The sequence below is a fragment of the Pseudorasbora parva genome, chromosome 11 (genome assembly GCF_024679245.1).
Source record: "Pseudorasbora parva isolate DD20220531a chromosome 11, ASM2467924v1, whole genome shotgun sequence".
Lineage (NCBI taxonomy): Eukaryota > Metazoa > Chordata > Actinopteri > Cypriniformes > Gobionidae > Pseudorasbora > Pseudorasbora parva.
The window spans coordinates 10,853,896-10,873,000 of record NC_090182.1 but is presented as its reverse complement, the minus strand read 5'-3'; the positions used below and the strand labels follow the sequence as shown (position 1 = coordinate 10,873,000).

The 19,105-nt window shown below is 39.9% G+C and overlaps 1 protein-coding gene across 2 annotated transcripts in view; it reads left to right on the top strand.

Annotated features, from left to right (window-relative positions):
• Positions 1-270: 270 nt before the first annotated feature.
• Positions 271-19,105, top strand: part of loxl3a (lysyl oxidase-like 3a) — a 40,710-nt gene continuing 21,875 nt past the window's right edge. The window contains exons 1-4 of one of the 2 annotated variants that reach the window (XM_067456989.1): positions 271-666; positions 2,894-3,190; positions 3,329-3,492; positions 7,228-7,445. In XM_067456989.1, the coding sequence (XP_067313090.1) occupies positions 2,896-3,190; positions 3,329-3,492; positions 7,228-7,445 (677 nt within the window). In that variant the 5' untranslated portion in view covers positions 271-666; positions 2,894-2,895. The remainder of the gene's footprint in view (positions 667-2,893; positions 3,191-3,328; positions 3,493-7,227; positions 7,446-19,105) is intronic. The other variant, XM_067456988.1, reaches the window with a different exon arrangement.

The window sequence follows — 19,105 nt, the reverse complement described above, 5'->3', positions numbered from 1 at the left end:
ACATTGCACATATAATGCACATAAAGTAGGCTAATGTCTTGAGTTGAAATCATTTTATTTAGAACATTAAATCGGTGATATGGTAGGCTACAACAGTTAGTTTAGGGCACTTCTACAATGTACATGTAGAAGGCCTACACAAGAGGGCGCTGTTTCTTAGTTGTCAGCTGACTTGAGTTGGAGGTGAGAATTTTTAACTACAGGTAAGGTCTAATTTTCAGGTCTACGTTTATAATACAAGAATAAGTATATCTAAAAAGCACGAGAAATAGTATCATCACAAGAAGAGAGTAGAGAAAATGCGTGATCATCTTCCCTCCTCCCTGGACACATGCATCCTCAAAGATCCTTTTCCAGATTATGCAAGGAAAAAAAAGAGAGAAATGGAGTGGACGTGACGGGATGACGGGACATTTCCATTCACTGACTCTGAGAGAGACCTCTACATAAGACCTGCCTCCTCTTAATAAACCGGCAGACACACGGTAGTTCCAGCTCTCCCTCCGTCTATCTCTCTCTTTATCTGCTGACAGCAACAGCGTCCCTTGATTTCCCCTGATGCTCCAAACTTCCAGTGACTGATCAAACCGTGATAAGATCTGATCTGAGCCCACAACCACTTGGCTTATCAGAAAACCTGTGCAAGTTTCTGTCTCCTGGATTCAGGTAAGTGGGGCATGGACACTAAGATTATTTAAATGTATTTGTTTATTTCTTTGGTAGACACATATAAAACAAATGTGAAAATGTTATCCATGAATAAGCTTTAATTTGCATTGCACAAAAGTTTCTTTATAATGGAAAAACATTATAACACTAAGATGAATGACTATTAATGAATAAGTGTTGTGATCTTAAACCCGTCTCTGTAACTGTATGATTAAAGTTAAGCTGAAATTCAAAGTTGGAGGAATATTTAAGCTGCATGTGTATCCAAATTGTGGTCAGATGCAATTTGTGTAAATCCAACCAAATTTGGAAATAGCTGATCTACAGTATTCTCTTTAAATGCATACTGTCATTCCTGTGCACATGCACAGTTTACTATCGCACATTTTTATTTCATAAGCATGCAGTTTTTGGTAAGTCACCTTACTTTAAATATACAACACTATGTCTGTGTGCGGCACAACAAACAAATTGGCGACCATGCGCTGGGTAGAACACATATGCTGGGTATAAGTAACCCAAAAAGCTGGGTTATGCACGTTAACCCAGCAAGTTGGGTTGCACAGTTTAACCCAATGTCAGCTCATTTTGACAAACAAATCTCCCCTGGGAGATCATACTTCAGTATCGCTGCATCACTTCTTGCTCGCTCTGCAGTCCAAGCTAACCTAGGAAATGTGAAATAATGTTAGCGGAGCAAACAATGGTTAACTTACTTAAAAAAGGTTGAAACTACAGATGATTTTTGTCTGTACAGTAGCAGGCCTAATTATTTTAAAGGTGCACTATGTAGTATTTTTGCAGTAAAATATCCCAAAACCACTAGGCCAGTGTTATATATTTTGTTCAGTTGAGTTCTTACAATATCCCAAATGTTTCCAACTATTTATAAATTGTGAGAAAATTGCTATTTTAACTAAGGATCGGGACGTTTCAGCATAGCATTTGAGCGAGTCGCCTGTCAATCGTGTCATATCTGCGTTACCCACGGTTTTATTCTGCAAAAGTGCTTTTCTCTTAGCAGTGTGAACATGTCACAGCAGCGCCGAGCGAACGCAGAGTAACGTCATAACATCTTTTTAAACACACTTAAATGTATCTAATATGATAAACAGAGCTGCTTTACCTTATAATCATTACCGGAAAAAGCGGAAGTGCAGCTGCCCGGCGACCCGGTGTCCTGTCCCGTCATAATAAAAGTCCCGGTGCTCGTGAGCCGTGTGTTTGTATAGCAATCGCTCCAGCGGCCGTGCTCAGCTCCACAACACTCTGTCCTGCTCTGCTTTACACTACAGTAACGCTAATAACCGCTTGCATGAACGTGATTTCTGCCCATGTCCTATTTTCCACCAGCTGTGAGGTGAAGACCACATGTCCCAAGATACTGCGATCACTTGGCGTCAATCTTGGCGTCATCAAACTACGCCTTTGTTTAGAATAGGCACCCTCCAGTGGACGGAAAGTTGCAAAGTGCACCTTTAATATACAAGTTAATACAAACCTTAAAGTCATTCAAAAAATACCAACTAAGGACAGGAGAGAAAACAAAATGACATTTGACAAACCAATCCAGTTTTAAATTTAAAACCAGCAGTGAGTCTTATGACCCAGCAGACTGGGATTCTGAGGAGGTGCAATGTCAGTGAAATGTAACAGAGCAGTGGTTTACACAAAACCCCCCAAAGTAACCCAACAAAATGACCTAACAGGCAGAACCCAGTCAATTACGTTTAGCTACAATATCTTCAACAATATGATTAGATTACTGTATAATTACTCCCTTTAAAAAGTATTGCTACTAATTACTATACTTTCTAAATCTCATATAAACATTGATGAGATAGACATGAAACATGCTCTTTTAATTCTTTCAAATAAATGATATAAAATTGCATAAAATATTCAAGTATTAAAAGATAGAAGGTTAGGCTACATTAAGAAAATGCTATCACATGCACATTACATTTTTAATGTTAAATTGTTTTATATAGAATTTTTCTGTTCAGTATTTCAGTATTTAATCCAATTACTAATTCAATTACAAAAAAAAAAAACTAACTTTAAACATTAGTGATATTTGGACACTTCTTATTCTGATATTTTGACAGTGATAAATATATCATCTGATCTATTTGTATATGTAATGTGTGTGTGTATATATATATATATATATATAAATAATCACTCTCTCTTTTGGTTTTTCTTTATATCTCACACATTCAAGCCATGCTGAGAGGTGGATTGTGGGATGCGGTAATTGCCATGGTGCTATGGACCATCTGGCTGCCCTCCTGTCTCGGCCAGACCACCTCACCATCTCAGGATGGAAAAATGAAGTTTCGTCTGGCCGGATACCCTCGCAAACACAACGAAGGGAGAGTGGAAGTGTTTTACAGTGGAGAGTGGGGAACGATCTGCGATGACGACTTCACCTTGGCCAACGCTCATGTTCTGTGTCGCCATCTAGGTTTCGTGGAGGCACTGAGCTGGTCGCACAGTGCCAAGTATGGACCAGGCAATGGTGAGTTAAAAAAAAATGGACAAAGCAAAAAGCCACTTTTATTGTAGTTTATCAAGTTCATGCTGTTTAGTTATTTTTTTAGTTTCTGAAACGCCTGTTGTAAGCTGACTTGGCTGGTAAACATCCCTGTCCCTTCAGGCAAAATCTGGTTGGATAATGTCATGTGTGGAGGAACGGAAAACAGCATAGAGAAATGTGCGTCCCGTGGCTGGGGGAACAGCGACTGCACGCATCAGGAGGACGCAGGGGTGGTCTGTAAAGACGAGAGACTTCCGGGCTTTGCAGACTCCAACATCATTGAGGTAAAAGATAATTTTTATCAAATGCCCTGCCACTAAAGCTGGCTAACAGATATATATATATATATGCATTACATAGAGTGCTGCCTGCATTGATGACGCATTAGAACACTTCACCACGTTCACATGACTTAAACATCACCCAAAAATGAAAATCATCCCATGATTTACTTACCCTCAAGCCATTCTAGGTGTATTTGACTATCGTCTTTCAGACGAACACGATTGGAGTTATATCAAAGAATGTCATTGCTCTTTCAAGCTTTATAATGGGAGTGAAGTCTAAAAAAGTGCACCTATTCATTTTATAAAAGTAATCCATACTACTCCAGGGGGTTAATACAAGCCTTCTGAAGCAAAGCGATGGGTTTTTATAAGAAAAATATCACTATGTTAAACTTTATAGACTAAAATAACTAGCTTCCGGCAGATGGATTTACCTGTTTGGCTGATGACTTTGATGAGTAAGACTTTTGTTTATCTTCAGGACACAAATGAAGATCTTTTTTTCTAATCCATATGAATTGAGAAGCATCAAAGTGGTAGTTGCATAGCTGTCTATAAACAGACGGACAGAGAGCTCTCAGATTTCCTCAAAAATTCTTAATTTTTGTTCTGGAGATGAACGAAAATCTTATTTGGTTTGCAACGACAAGAGGGTGAGTAAATGACAGCATTTTCATTTTTCGGTGAATTATCTATTTAAAGTCCCCGACAACCGCTGTAGTCACATTTAGAGACTTATTAGCAACCGCCTTTTTCAAGACAAATACAAGATTAAAATTACAGGGGGTATTCTGATGCATTATGTAATAGAATAAAACATGAAATGAAAATCTATTGAGATATTTACCTTATTTCAGGCATTTGTACATAACTAATTGACTTTGATACGATGGGTCTGAAAGTGCTTGTTTCTTGATTTTGGCCAACAAAATACGTCATCCCTGGAATACACTATTTTACCTATAAACCATTAACGTAGCAGTGAAAGCTGATTTAGCTGAATCTACTGTGGTTGAATTGCGGTGATGCTGCTTGTTTAGAAGTGCATGTCAAATAACAAAGCCCTCTCAGATTGCATACAAGTCACATAGAATTAAAAGCACATGTTTTTACAGTTTTTTTTGTTGTTGATGTTGTTTTGCCTGTGGTTTCTTTCAAAACAATTGTTGCCCTTTTACCTAAAATGTGAAAAAAGATTTGCTTGGTATTTTTGTCATGATTTTTGTCATTTATTTTTCTTATCCTACAGTCTGACATAAACATACTTCATTTTGATTTATTTTTCAGAAAAGAATACATAATATCTCCAATAAATATGTCTTGATTTAAGAATGTTTAGATATGTGTACTAGAAAACAAGACAAAAATCCTGAGTACATAAATCATTTTTTTGTAGAGATATAGAAGAGGATAAATGTGAAAATGCTCACTGTGGGTGCAGGAGCAACGCTCATATTAAAGATTCAGCATATTGGCCTCTTCTTGATTAGAAACTGTGATCATTTTTCATAAAGTCACATAGGAATGATAGCTAAAATTGTGTGGCAGTTACTTTTCAAAGCAAACTGATATGAGTTCTGGTGACCTGGAGTAATAAGCACACACATTGCACCACCCAGAACGCCCTAGCAGCTTTCTGTCATGTTTGCAGACAGCTTTTATCTCTTCACTTTTTCCTTCTTCGTTTTTCATCTTCTCTCCATTTGACAGTCCCTTTTCCCCCATGTTTTCTCTCTCCCTCATCCCCAGCCAGAGTCACTCTGCTCAGACTCAAAGTATTTGCTCAGTTGTAAATTAGTCTCTGATGAAATGCTTGTGTGCTGGAACGGCACCAGAGAAATAGAGACAGATGTAAAAGATACAAGAGCTCGGAGAATTAGTGACTGCAAAGCAAGAGAGAAGAAAAGAGAAGGAAGAGTTGAGGACGTGCAGAAATGACGTTGCTCAGTACGTGCCAAGTTTCTCTGTGTTCTTGTCCGGAAGGCAGAAGGAACACAGAGAACACCGGGTGGGTGTTAGACGAACCTCTGGCAACCTCTGCTGTTTGCGCTTCACTACACACACTCAGATGTGTCTGCGTTTACTGGAATGTTGCAAATGACTGATTTCACATCCAAATCTACAAATGTTTTCCAAAACACAGATTGAACAAAGAACTTCCCAAAGTAATTATAGTGTGCTTGCTATTTGTTTCGTAGAAATGCATGTTTGTTTGAAACTGAATGTGATTTGTGTTGAAATGGCATTTATCTAATATAGTTCAGACTTATGGCATAACTCAGCTGAGTTGAGTTTCCTGAGGACTCCCAATAAAAAAATTATTTTATACTGTACAAACTTTACATTGTATCCCCGAACCTTATCCCTAAACCTAACCCTTAAAACATTTTTTGTTTACATAAAGAAAAATCACTTCATGATCACTTTATGATTTATGAACTTTTTTCATAATGGGGACTGAAATTTTGGCCAAAACCTGAAACCCAAACACACACATGAATAAACAAAATAAATATCTCAGCACCAGACTTCACATGCCATTCAATTTCTAGCTAATTTTCAACAGTCTGAAAGTTTTTATGATGTCTATAAAATGTGCTCCATTTGTATTCTTTCTGATTATGTTTTTTCAAGCTTATGCAATTTATTTTCATGTTTGACATTTAAATTGATAAAAAGTGCAGTCGGTGCTTCTGCATGCTAAACTCACTGCCTCAAAGTCTTCTGAGGGCATGCCATGTGGTTGCTAGGGTTTTCTGGATGGTTACTAAGTGGTTGTTTACTGGACAAAAGAGCCCACCCACAGGTCTCTATGTTATTCTTGTCTCTAGATATGGCTTTTCTCCTTCAGTGTATTTTTTAGGCCACACATTTCATCATCCAAGTTGAAAATCATAATTATATAAATATATAAAAATCGTATAAATTTACTAACACACACATATACATATGATATATATATATATATATATATATATATATATATATATATATATATATATATATATACACATACATATACACACATATATATATATATATATATTAATATATATATATATATATATATATATATATATATATATATATATATATATATATATATATATAGTAACCCCGGCTACTGAATCGCACCATGTTCATTAGCTGGCCAGAGGAGAATGGACCCTCCAACTGAGCCTTGTTTCTCCCAAGGTTATCTTCCCCGTTCTGTCACCTGATGGAGTTGTAAACTCCCACAATTTATTGAACGAAAACGGCGACTGGCACAGATGTGGTTTGCTAGTAACTAGCCTTAGGTTGAGATTGAGACCCAAATTCCAAATTAAAATTTCATTTAATTGTCCCATGGCAAGGTGCTCAGCAGACGTTGTGGACGGTGCTGGCCAGACATTTGGAAGTGCTTGTGTAAGTTTTTCTAGCCAGTGCACAATGACGGTGTGGTTTGGCTTTACTACAGTGATCCAAAACCCTCATGTGAGATGACTCGTGACCAGCATGAGTCAAACAGACGGGCTGGTTACTAAAAACTCTGCATTAAATTTAATTTGGAGCATGTAGCTGACTAGTTAATCAAATATAAGGCATACACACGCACACATCTATCAGAGAAACATCTCATCTTCTTCACCACAGACATGCACATATTAGAAAAATCACATTACAAAACTGCTCTTGAAACCAGTATTTATTACATTTACCTGTCCTGATGTAGAGCTGCTTTTGTTTTAGATGCAGGTGGATGAAAACCGTATGGAGAAGATTCGTCTGCGTCCACTCTCAGGTGCCCATGCCGGCCGTATGCCTGTGACAGAGGGAGTGATAGAGATAAAGTTTAAGGAAGGATGGGGTCACATCTGCAACACTGGCTGGACCACCAAGAACTCCCGTGTGGTGTGTGGCATGATGGGATTCCCTTCTCAGAGAACCACAGACAAGAAGCAAAGCAGGTAATGGCCATGTTTCAATGATCAAACTGTATGGTTGGCAAAAAAAAGTATTAATAAAATGTTCGACTGCAAGCTTAAAGGGTTAGTTCACTCACCCCAATGTCGTTCCACACCAATAAGACCTCCGTTCATCCCCTCAGTTTAAGATATTTTAGATTTAGTCCGAGGCCTTTCTGTCCTTTGAATGTAAGTGTATGCCCACTTTACTGTCCACGTCCAGAAGGTAATGAAAACATCAAGAAGGTTACTGAGTAAAAATCAGGGAATAGGGATTAAAATGGATGTTATGAACGTGTTTGAGAAAGAAATGAATGAGAGGTGCTCTAATAAAGATGGTACATGTATGTAGGCTGTAAACTGAAGAATGTTTATTTTTACAGTCTTGTTCAAAATAATAGCAGTACAATGTGACTAACCAGAATAATCAAGGTTTTTCGTATATTTTTTTATTGCTACGTGGCAAACAAGTTACCAGTAGGTTCAGTAGATTCTCAGAAAACAAATGAGACCCAGCATTCATGATATGCACGCTCTTAAGGCTGTGCAATTGGGCAATAAGTTGAATTAGTTGAAAGGGGTGTGTTCAAAAAAATAGCAGTGTGGCATTCAATCACTGAGGTCATCAATTTTGTGAAGAAACAGGTGTGAATCAGGTGGCCCCTATTTAAGGATGAAGCCAACACTTGTTGAACATGCATTTGAAAGCTGAGGAAAATGGGTCGTTCAAGACATTGTTCAGAAGAACAGCGTACTTTGATTAAAAAGTTGATTAGAGAGGGGAAAACCTATAAAGAGGTGCAAAAAATGATAGGCTGTTCAGCTAAAATGATCTCCAATGCCTTAAAATGGAGAGCAAAACCAGAGAGACGTGGAAGAAAACGGAAGACAACCATCAAAATGGATAGAAGAATAACCAGAATGGCAAAGGCTCAGCCAATGATCACCTCCAGGATGATCAAAGACAGTCTGGAGTTACCTGTAAGTACTGTGACAGTTAGAAGACGTCTGTGTGAAGCTATTTTCAAGAATCCCCCGCAAAGTCCCTCTGTTAAAAAAAAGGCATGTGCAGAAGAGGTTACAATTTGCCAAAGAACACATCAACTGGCCTAAAGAGAAATGGAGGAACATTTTGTGGACTGATGAGAGTAAAATTGTTCTTTTTGGGTCCAAGGGCCACAGGCAGTTTGTGAGACGACCCCCAAACTCTGAATTCAAGCCACAGTACACAGTGAAGACAGTGAAGCATGGAGGTGCAAGCATCATGATATGGGCATGTTTCTCCTACTATGGTGTTGGGCCTATTTATCGCATACCAGGGATCATGGATCAGTTTGCATATGTTAAAATACTTGAAGAGGTCATGTTGCCCTATGCTGAAGAGGACATGCCCTTGAAACGGTTGTTTCAACAAGACAATGACCCAAAACACACTAGTAAACGGGCAAAGTCTTGGTTCCAAACCAACAAAATTAATGTTATGGAGTGGCCAGCCCAATCTCCAGACCTTAATCCAATTGAGAACTTGTGGGGTGATATCAAAAATGCTGTTTCTGAAGCAAAACCAAGAAATGTGAATGAATTGTGGAATGTTGTTAAAGAATCATGGAGTGGAATAACAGCTGAGAGGTGCCACAAGTTGGTTGACTCCATGCCACACAGATGTCAAGCAGTTTTAAAAAACTGTGGTCATACAACTAAATATTAGTTTAGTGATTCACAGGATTGCTAAATCCCAGGAAAAAAAAATGTTTGTACAAAATAGTTTTGAGTTTGTACAGTCAAAGGTAGACACTGCTATTTTTTTGAACACACCCCTTTCAACTAATTGCCCAATTGCACAGCCTTAAGAGCGTGCATATCATGAATGCTGGGTCTTGTTTGTTTTCTGAGAATCTACTGAACCTACTGGTAACTTGTTTGCCACGTAGCAATAAAAAATATACTAAAAACCTTGATTATTCTGGTTAGTCACATTGTACTGCTATTATTTTGAACAAGACTGTATATCAGGGATCTGACCTTTTTTTTATTTTTTATTTTTATTCTTATTATTGTCTGTACAACTGTTTTTAACTATGCTTGTTTTAAATTTTTATTCGTCCATATGGTACTCTTTTTTTCTCATGCATTTGTTACCACTGTTTTAATTAATTTCTATGTAAAGCACTTTGAATTGCCATTGGGTATGAAATGTGCTATACAAATAAACTTGCCTTGCCTTGCCATCATCAAAGTAGTCCATATGTGACATCAGTTGGTTAGTTAGACTCTTTTAAAGCGTCAACAATACATTTTGGCCCAAAAATAACAAAAAAAATGACTTTATTCAGCATTGTCTTCTCTTCCGTGTTCCTCAGATAAAGAATCAAACGGTCATGATTCAGGATTCGGATCGCGTGTCAAACTGCTGAAATCACGTGACATTGGCGATATGAATCACAAATCAATCCGCTGATTCGCGACCGTTTGATTCTTTATTTGAGGTTTGAAAACAAATGCAGGAGAGAAACCAAAATGCTGAATAAAGTCGTATTTTTTGTTATTTTTAAGTATTGTCGACACTTCAAAAGAGTCTAACTAACCAACTGATGTCACATATGGACTACTTTGATGATGTTTTCATTACCTTCTGGACGTGGACAGCAAGGGGGTATACACTTACATTCAAAAGACAGACAGGCCTCGGACTAAATCTAAAATATCTTAAACTGTGTTCAAAGGATGAATGGATACGGGTGTGGAACGACATTGGGGTGAGTCATTAATGAAAGAAATATCATTCTTGGCTGAACTAACCCTTTAAAGGTGCACTGTGTAAATTTTAGCGGCATCTAGTGGTGAGGTTGCAACCGCCCACCGTTCAACCCTCCCTTTCGGAGCACATAGAGAAGCTACGATGGTCAACACAGGAAAAAGATGTCTTTGTTTGAGACGGCAAAGAGTAGCTAATGCTCTGTAGAGCAGTTTGTCCATTTAGGGATACTGTAGAAACATGGCAGCGCAAAATGGCAACTTCACTGTAAGGGTGATAGAAATGGCTCAGTCTAAGGTAATAAAAACATAAAAGGTACATTAAGTAAGGTCTTAATACACCTCTGAAAACATAGTTTTATATATTATATTGCATTTCTGTCAATAGATCCTCATAAATATTACACACTGCACCTTTAGGGTGCTCAATATGATTAGTACAAATATGTACAATATGTACTCAATATGTTTTAGTCAAATGGCAAACTTACCTGAAATTATTTTGAGATGGTATTTCACACACAGAGGTGAATCTGTGACAGCGCACAGGGACTGCAAAACACATTTGGACACATAAGCTGCACTTACAATGCCACTGAACTAGAAAAAAATATATATATATATTTAATTCACCAATGAAATCTTATAAAAACTCAAATGTATTTTCTTATGATCAAATTGCATTAAAAAGGCATATTTTTTTCAAGCTGTGACTTATATTGTTCATTGCACTATCTCCAATTTATAAGTAAAATGAGTGCAACTTGTTTGTATGTCTAAAGTTTTAATGAGTTTTAGTGGAGGTATGATGTCAGTTCTCCTCAAGCTCACACAGGTGTCCCATCAGAGTAACCACAGGTGTTGTTCATCACATAAATGAACATGATCAACTAATGTTTGACAACTACTCAGTGGTACAACACTTGATGGCTGTGTCTCACATCGCATACTCTCTTGATTAGGTACTTAGTTTAAATAAGTAATTACTTCACAACTGTTAAAAATTCTATATAAAGTATATTCTATGTAAAATAAATGTGTGTAGTATGAATATAATCCAGACATACTACATTCGCCATGCTGTCATTATCATGTGACCTACCAGCGTCAGTTACTTCTCTGGCCCTGTCCCAAATGACACACTTCATGTGCACTTTCTGTCTTGCGTACTTACAATGGCCGCTGTGTGCGCTTGTCCGTTAAGTCCACGAGACCGCAGGGTGTCCCATATGCGCCTTTAGGTCTCAGAAGGGTGCTCGCGAGCGCCCCCTTTGAGGTCAATATGCACCCTCAATGTGCTCTTCTGCCGAGCCCACCCTGGTATGGGTTACACACCAGACTTCTTCCCAGCAGTCAAAGTGGCATTACAACGTGAAAGTGTGGAATAAGAGGAAGACCGTGATGGTTTAGGGTGCCATTTGGGACAGGGCCAGTGACGTTCACAAATCCTTTCCCGTGGCCTCATGGGATAGTAAAGTGTCCATCATATGTACACTTCATATATGATGGAAGTTGTAAGTCTTCCAGGTACTTTTTGCCTACACTTTTAGGTGTACTGTGAATTCAGACATACATCTTTTGTCACATACTGTTTTTTATCTACTATATATTAGATAAGGAAGTATGTGAATGGTGTATCTTTTTGTCATCACTTAAAACCTAATAAATGCCTCCTTTTTGTGTTAAGTGTGCTTATCTATCTTTTTTTTAATATTTAATACCACTTATATTTTATTATAGCCTACTTAGACCACAGAATATTTGGATGTTGTTGTTCAAGTAGTTTGAGGCCATTCAGGTATTTTATAGCTGTAAACAATAGAAATATGTATTTTTACAACAGTTGAAGCCACTTTGTGATCAAAACAGCATTTTAAAAGCACAATGGTCTGTTTCAAATTCCTCGAAGCTGACTGTCTAATTTGCGGCTGGCTGCCTTCACACAGACTGCCATTTGTCTCTGATCTAGACTATTTTGAAATCTTATCCAAAGTTGTTATTGTACATTTTTATATATATGTTATTTGAAACCTATTTTTAATGTTTGTGTTTCAGCCAGAGCATCTAGACATTTAAAAGATTGAATACTCATCGGTTCAAATGCCTTTGGAAGCCTTCTTGTCTTTTTATTATTTTATTTTTTTTACTGCAAAGCCACATAGATAGTTCCCTTTATTTCCTCAAATACTCGAGAGGAAGAGTTCATATACACCATTAAATAGATACCTGGTTAATGCACATGTTCAGGTGCTCTTAAAAGGATAGAAGATGTCTCTATTTCATGATCCACAGCCAATTAATCATTATAGATTATCGTACACTTCCAACGCTGCGGCCAAAAAGATTTACTGTGGCAAGGAACCACTTATGCAAGTCATAATATGTTGTTATGAAACCTGACAGTTTATGTGAGCGCATACACATGAATCTTGGTGGTTATATGAGTGTTTCGTGAGGTCATATGGGGGATGTTGTTCTACCGGCCGTCTGTACAGATGTTTCTATGCATTGTCACATGAAGTAATGACAAATGTTTTTGAAGCCCTGCAAAGTGAAATCAATCCCATATGTGGTCACTGGGCTGCCAGCCAACACATTTTTAACTATTTGAGGGATGTGCAAGTTTTATCATTGTACCAGTGAAAAATTTACCATACAGATCAGTGAGGTCCTGATGGGAATTTCATACTGAGCTGTGGCGTTCTTTGTCTCTCTGATTCGTTCTGATTTAATATTATAGCGATAGGTAAACGTTAATAGTTTGATTTGATCCTGCACCGTTTGTACTGCAAACCAGGGCCATAACCACGATTGATGGGGACCTGCCCTCCCAATAATTATAAATGATCCAATTGCCCACCCAATATTTGGTATTGATGCTGCTCTGTTTGTTCTTAGGATAACAAAAAGTTTTAAAAAGTTACAAATACAAATTGATTGAAATGGTCGATTAAATCAAAGAAGGGGGTTTTATGTTGACAGAAGACAAACATGAATTCGGTCAAGCTTTAGATTAGGGTCCAATTCTCACTATTAACTAACTATTTACTATGACTTTTGCCTCGGTAAACTAAATTAGCTTATTAATAATTAGTAAGGTAGTTGTTAAGTTTAGGTATTGGGTAGGATTAAAGCCACAATATGTAATTTTTCGCCACTAGAGGTCACTTATTCGAAACAAAGACATAGCTTGATGATTTTGAGCTTTTATTATGCTGCAGACGAGCGTTTCTGCTTACCGTTCATGCGCATGTGGGGTAAAGACTGTTTTATCATATTAGATACAGGTCCTTCTAAAAAAAATTGCATATTGTGATAAAGTTCATTATTTTCCATAATGTAATGATAAAAAATTAACTTTCATATATTTTAGATTCATTGCACACCAACTGAAATATTTCAGGTCTTTTATTGTTTTAATACTGATGATTTTGGCATACAGCTCATGAAAACCCAAAATTCCTGTCTCAAATTTTTTTTTTTTTTAATACAAAAAGAGTAAACCTTCAAATAATTATGTTCAGTTATGCACTCAATACTTGGTCGGGAATCCTTTTGCAGAAATGACTGCTTCAGTGCGGCGTGGCATGGAGGCGATCAGCCTGTGGCACTGCTGAGGTGTTATGGAGGCCCAGGATGCTTCGATAGCGGCCTTAAGCTCATCCAGAGTGTTGGGCCTTGCGTCTCTCAACTTTCTCTTCACAATATCCCACAGATTCTCTATGAGGTTCAGGTCAGGAGAGTTGGCAGGCCAATTGAGCACAGTAATACCATGGTCAGTAAACCATTTACCAGTGGTTTTGGCACTGTGAGCAGGTGCCAGGTCGTGCTGAAAAACCAAATCTTCATCTCCATAAAGCTTTTCAGCAGATGGAACCATGAAGTGCTCCAAAATCTCCTGATAGCTAGCTGCATTGACCCTGTTTTGTAGCAACTAATGTGGATCGGGTTAAATTAATCACTGTGGTACGTCTGGTCAGGACGCAATGAAGATGCTTATAGGGTTTGTTGAAGATTTATTGGGTGCATGTGTGGTTCTATAAGACAAATAGAAACCAATATATCAGTGCTTAACATTAATACAAATAATAGCATAACAAATAATCAATAACAAAGATACAAATGTTTTCAATACTTAGAAAGACATTAAAGCATATCCAGAAGTCATATTACTCACTTTTGTCATCTTATCTCAAAATTATTTAACTTTGGTTAGACCGGGGCTCGAACCCGCGGCTGTAGCGTCAATGACGTCATATAGAAAGTCCGTGCATAACAGAATGACTATGCATTTGCCTCGTGAACGCAGCAATTTCAACAAAGTATATAAATATACACAACAAAAAGCTATTACACTTACGCTTGATCTGAACAGCAAGGAAGAAATGTTGAAATTACGTTATATGCATGCAATCTGATAATATAGTCTGGTTGATCGGCCGTATAGGCGGCAATAACTCGACCTACTGTATGTAACAAACTGTAATTATGGTGGTAATCCATAAAGAACAATTTACAGAAGATCAATAAACAGAGAAACTTACTTTTAGATGCACGCACACGATTAATAGCACCTCTTTCTGAACTGAGGCAAACTCTCATACGTTCCACAGTCCACTCTATGGATGGTCATAACAACAACTGAATGACGCACTTTCCAGCACAGTCATATTACTCGGTTATTCCACAAGGGGGCATTAATGGTCCATAGTCATTGAATAACTCCCCGTTTGAAACACTACTAATATAAATCTATTACCTGAAGTGCTGAATAAGTGTCCTTTGTAACAGCCGCCCCCAAATTTGCACTGTCAAATTTGCATATTAAGGAGGGCCTGCTACTACACCAATGTCTGGGAGTGCTGGTAATTTTATGAGGCGCGCTACGGGTCTGATGTAGGTTCTGTCCTTAATTTTCACCTCAGCTGTCCTGATTCGTCCATCAGCCCCGGGGAAAACATCAGTGATCCTCCCAACTGGCCAGAGGGCTCTAGGTAACTGTGGGTCCACAATCAGAACAATCATATTCGGCTGCAACTGGTCCTTGTCCCGCTGCCATTTAGCACGGGTTTGTAAGTTGGGTAGATAGTACCTGGTGAAGTGTGTCCAGAACTGATCTGCAAGCACCTGAGAGTGTCTCCATCTATGCCGACTTAGGAGTTCTGTTTCATGATACACTGTCTGGGGGAGTGATGGATCAAGCCGCCCCATAAGAAGAAGGTTTGGAGTTACTGGGTTGGGGTCAGCAATGTCGGTAGAGACGTAACCCAGAGGTTTGGAATTCAAAATTCCTTCTATTTCAGTGAGAACTGTGTTCAGGACCTCCTCAGTTGTACTTTGCCCTTGTAAAATGGCATACAGAGCTGACTTGATGGATCTAATCTCACGTTCCCAAACTCCTCCAAAATGGGGACTACTTGGAGGATTAAATCGGAATTGAATTTGCTGTTTGGCCAGCTCCATCTGCAGGGTGGGACCCAATGATTTGAATGACTCTTGGAGCTCTCTTTCTCCACCTTTAAAATTTGTGCCCTGATCGGATAGTAATTCTGAAGGTTTCCCCCGGCGTGCTGTAAAGCGTCTTAGAGCCATCAGGAACGAGTCAGTGTCAAGGCTGCTTAAAAGGTTGATGTGGACAGCACGGGTAGTCAGGCATTTAAACAAAATGCCCCAACGTTTCTCACATCTTCTACCTATTTTAACGGTAAAGGGTCTGAAACAGTCCATTCCAGTGGAGAAGAACGGAGGTTTGAATATTTGCAGTCTGGCCTGAGGGAGGTCTGCCATACGAGGCACAGTTGGCTTAGCTCGCCATCTTTGACAGTCAGGACATGAAAATTGCTGCCGTTTAACTGCTTCTCTACCGCGCAAAATCCAATATTTACGGCGGATCTCCGCAAAGACCCGTTCAGAACCAGGGTGATGAAGCTCTTTATCTATGTTCTGAATGAGTAGTTGGGTTATTTTGTGAGAGGGATCCAGGACAACTGGGTGGATGATATCTGCGTCCAGCTGTTGACTGTGGCGAAGTCTCCCACCAACTCGAATAAGCCCTACTGTGTGATCATATTCGGGTGCCAATGTTAGTAGTCGGCTAGAGTACGGTACTGGTTTTCCTGCCACTAAACAGTGGAAGTCCTCAGGGAAGCTATCACATTGAGATTTCCTTAGAATGTCTCTTTCTGCTAATTGATGATCCTCAGCAGAGGGATCCCCTTCTTTACCGGCCGCCCCATGGCGAAGAATTGCTGCAGCTTCGACCAAAGCTTTAAAACTGCTGAACTGTTGGGGGTCAGGCAAGGACTGAGCATCAGCAACTGTTAGGTGACTACAAAAGGTAGCCTTCTTCAGTTCGGCAGGATTTTCAGCGGTACTTACTTTGGGGATAATGGGCCAGCAGCTGGGTGAGAGCAAGAGGCATTCTGGTCCATGTCTCCATATTTTGTCTGTTGCCAGCTCTTTTAGAGTCTTCCCATGAGTAAGGTAGTCAGCTGGATTATTGGCTGATTCCACATACCGCCAGGTGTGCCCACTTGTGAGTTCTTGTATTTCGGCAATTCTGGTTCCCACAAATACTTTGTAGCGACAGGATTCCGACTGCAGCCATGTCAGGACTGTAGTGGAGTCAGTCCAGAGAACAAAGGATTCGATGTTCAGGGTGAGCTCTTTGGCCAATAATGAAGCTAACTGTGCACCAGTGAGAGCAGCACACAATTCCAATCTAGGCACAGATAACTGCCGTTTAGGGGCTACTCTTGACCTGGCTGTGAGAAAAGACACCTCTACACCTCCCCTTGGATCCTCAGTGCGCAAGTATGCTACAGACCCATAGGCCTGTTCAGAGGCATCACTGAAAATATGTACTTGCCGACTACAATGCAGGGAGTCCATCTGGGAACTCACATAGCAGCGGGGTAGTGTGATTTCAGTTAGATGTGGCAGTTCTCGTTGCCAATCATGCCATGTTTGAAGAATGCCATTTGGCAGTAGTGGATCATCCCACTCTCTCTGTTTCGCCCACAGACTCTGTATAAGTATCTTAGCCCGAGTGATGTATGGAACAAGAAACCCAAGGGGGTCATACTGGCTTGCCACTACCTTGTATATGTTTCTCATTGTGGGGGTTGAGCAGTCAGCGAGGCGGCTTTGGTATCCAAGAGTATCAGATTGACACATCCAGCGCAACCCTAATGCAAGTTCTTGAGGATCTGATTTGGTTTTGTTAAGCCAAAGCTCACTGCTTTCTGATCTGGCTTCCAGTGGCAGATGATTGATGACATTAGGAGAATTGCATGCCCATTGCCGTAGTTCAAATCCTCCTTCCGCTAACAGATTCCTCAGTGTATTCACCAGCCCTTTAGCCTCCTCAGGTGTAGCGACACTCTGTAGACAGTTATCTACATAGAAACACCTTTCGATTGAGTGTCTGCAATGATCTCCTGGCTCACTGTGGTCGACTACGTGCTTCTGTAGTGCGTATGTGGCACAGCACGGACTACAAGTCGTTCCAAACGGGAGTACTTGCCACTCATAGATACTAGGAAGCTCCTCTCTGTTCAGATCACGCCATAGAAATCGGAGGAGCGGCTTGTCCTCAGGAAGTAGTCTTACTTGATGGAACATGCCTTTTATATCACTACTAAAGGCTACTGGATGCTCCCGGAATCGTAGCAGTACCCCGAGCAAGGAGGACCCCAGAGTTGGTCCAGGTAGAAGCAGGTCATTCAGATTTTCTCCTCTGTATGAGAAAGAACAATTGAAAACAACTCTGTTCTTTCCATTATGGCTCACCATGTGGTGGGGGATGAACCATGATTCTTCTTCCCCAGTGAGCTTCTCCTCCGGTACTGCAACTACATAGCCTGCCTGTATCAGTCTCTGAATTTCCGTTCTGTAAGCCTCCAATTTCGCAGGATCCTTAGCCAGGCGATTTTCTGTGCTACGAAGATTAGGCATTACCGCTTGCTTTGTGGCATGTAATTTCGGCATATTCTTAATTCTTAAGAGGGGCGTAGCATAGCGTTGGGTTCCTTTGATATCAATTCGAGTTGTCTTTGCCTCTAGCAGGTCGATGGCTTCTTGATCTTGTTTGGATCTGGTGGCAAGTTTCTCACTCCGGTAGGGCAGTACATCAAGTTGCCAAAGTTTCTCAATATGTCTGAAGAGCTCACTAGAAGGGGAACGAATTGATATGTTGAGACATTGCAGGGTAAGAAGTGGATGTTGCACAAGCTTAGCAGGTCCTTGGACTGTCCAGCCTAGTCGGGTCTTCACTGCTGCCGGTCCACCAGGAGGACCCAAGCGCACTGGCTCAATCGGGGTAACTAAGTGGGGATAGTCAGAGCCGATTAATAGAAGGGGCCGTACACTATCAAAGGAAGGGATTGGCAGCCCTCTGAGGTGTCTGTATTTATTCTGTAGTGTCACAGCTGGACATGTGTGCTCAGCGAGCCCCAATTGGTCTGCAGTAAAGGCCCTGTGTATCTTAAAGACTCTTTGAGGCTGACAAGCTGGAGAGATGGTAAAGGACACAGAAGTTCCATGTATGATTCTCATGTCCTGTCTAACAGTTCTCAGAGCTAGGTCTTCTGGTTCACCCTGTAGCTTCAGTTTCTGAGCAGCTGCTTGCAAAAGTATGGTGCGTTCTGAGCCATTATCCAAAATTGCAAACGTCTCAATGGCCTGTTCCCCATTCCGAAGAATTACTTTCGTAACCTTTAACAGGACCTGACTACATCCTAACGGTCGGTCTAGGTACAGGACATCATTGGTCTTGTTGACAAGACAAGTGTTCTCATTGACTGGCCTCTCATTCAACTCATGAAGTGCCTCGAGATGTTTACCCTTACATACTTTACAGCTGTTTTTCAAACGGCACTGCGCTGCCTGATGAGACCGACCACAACGCC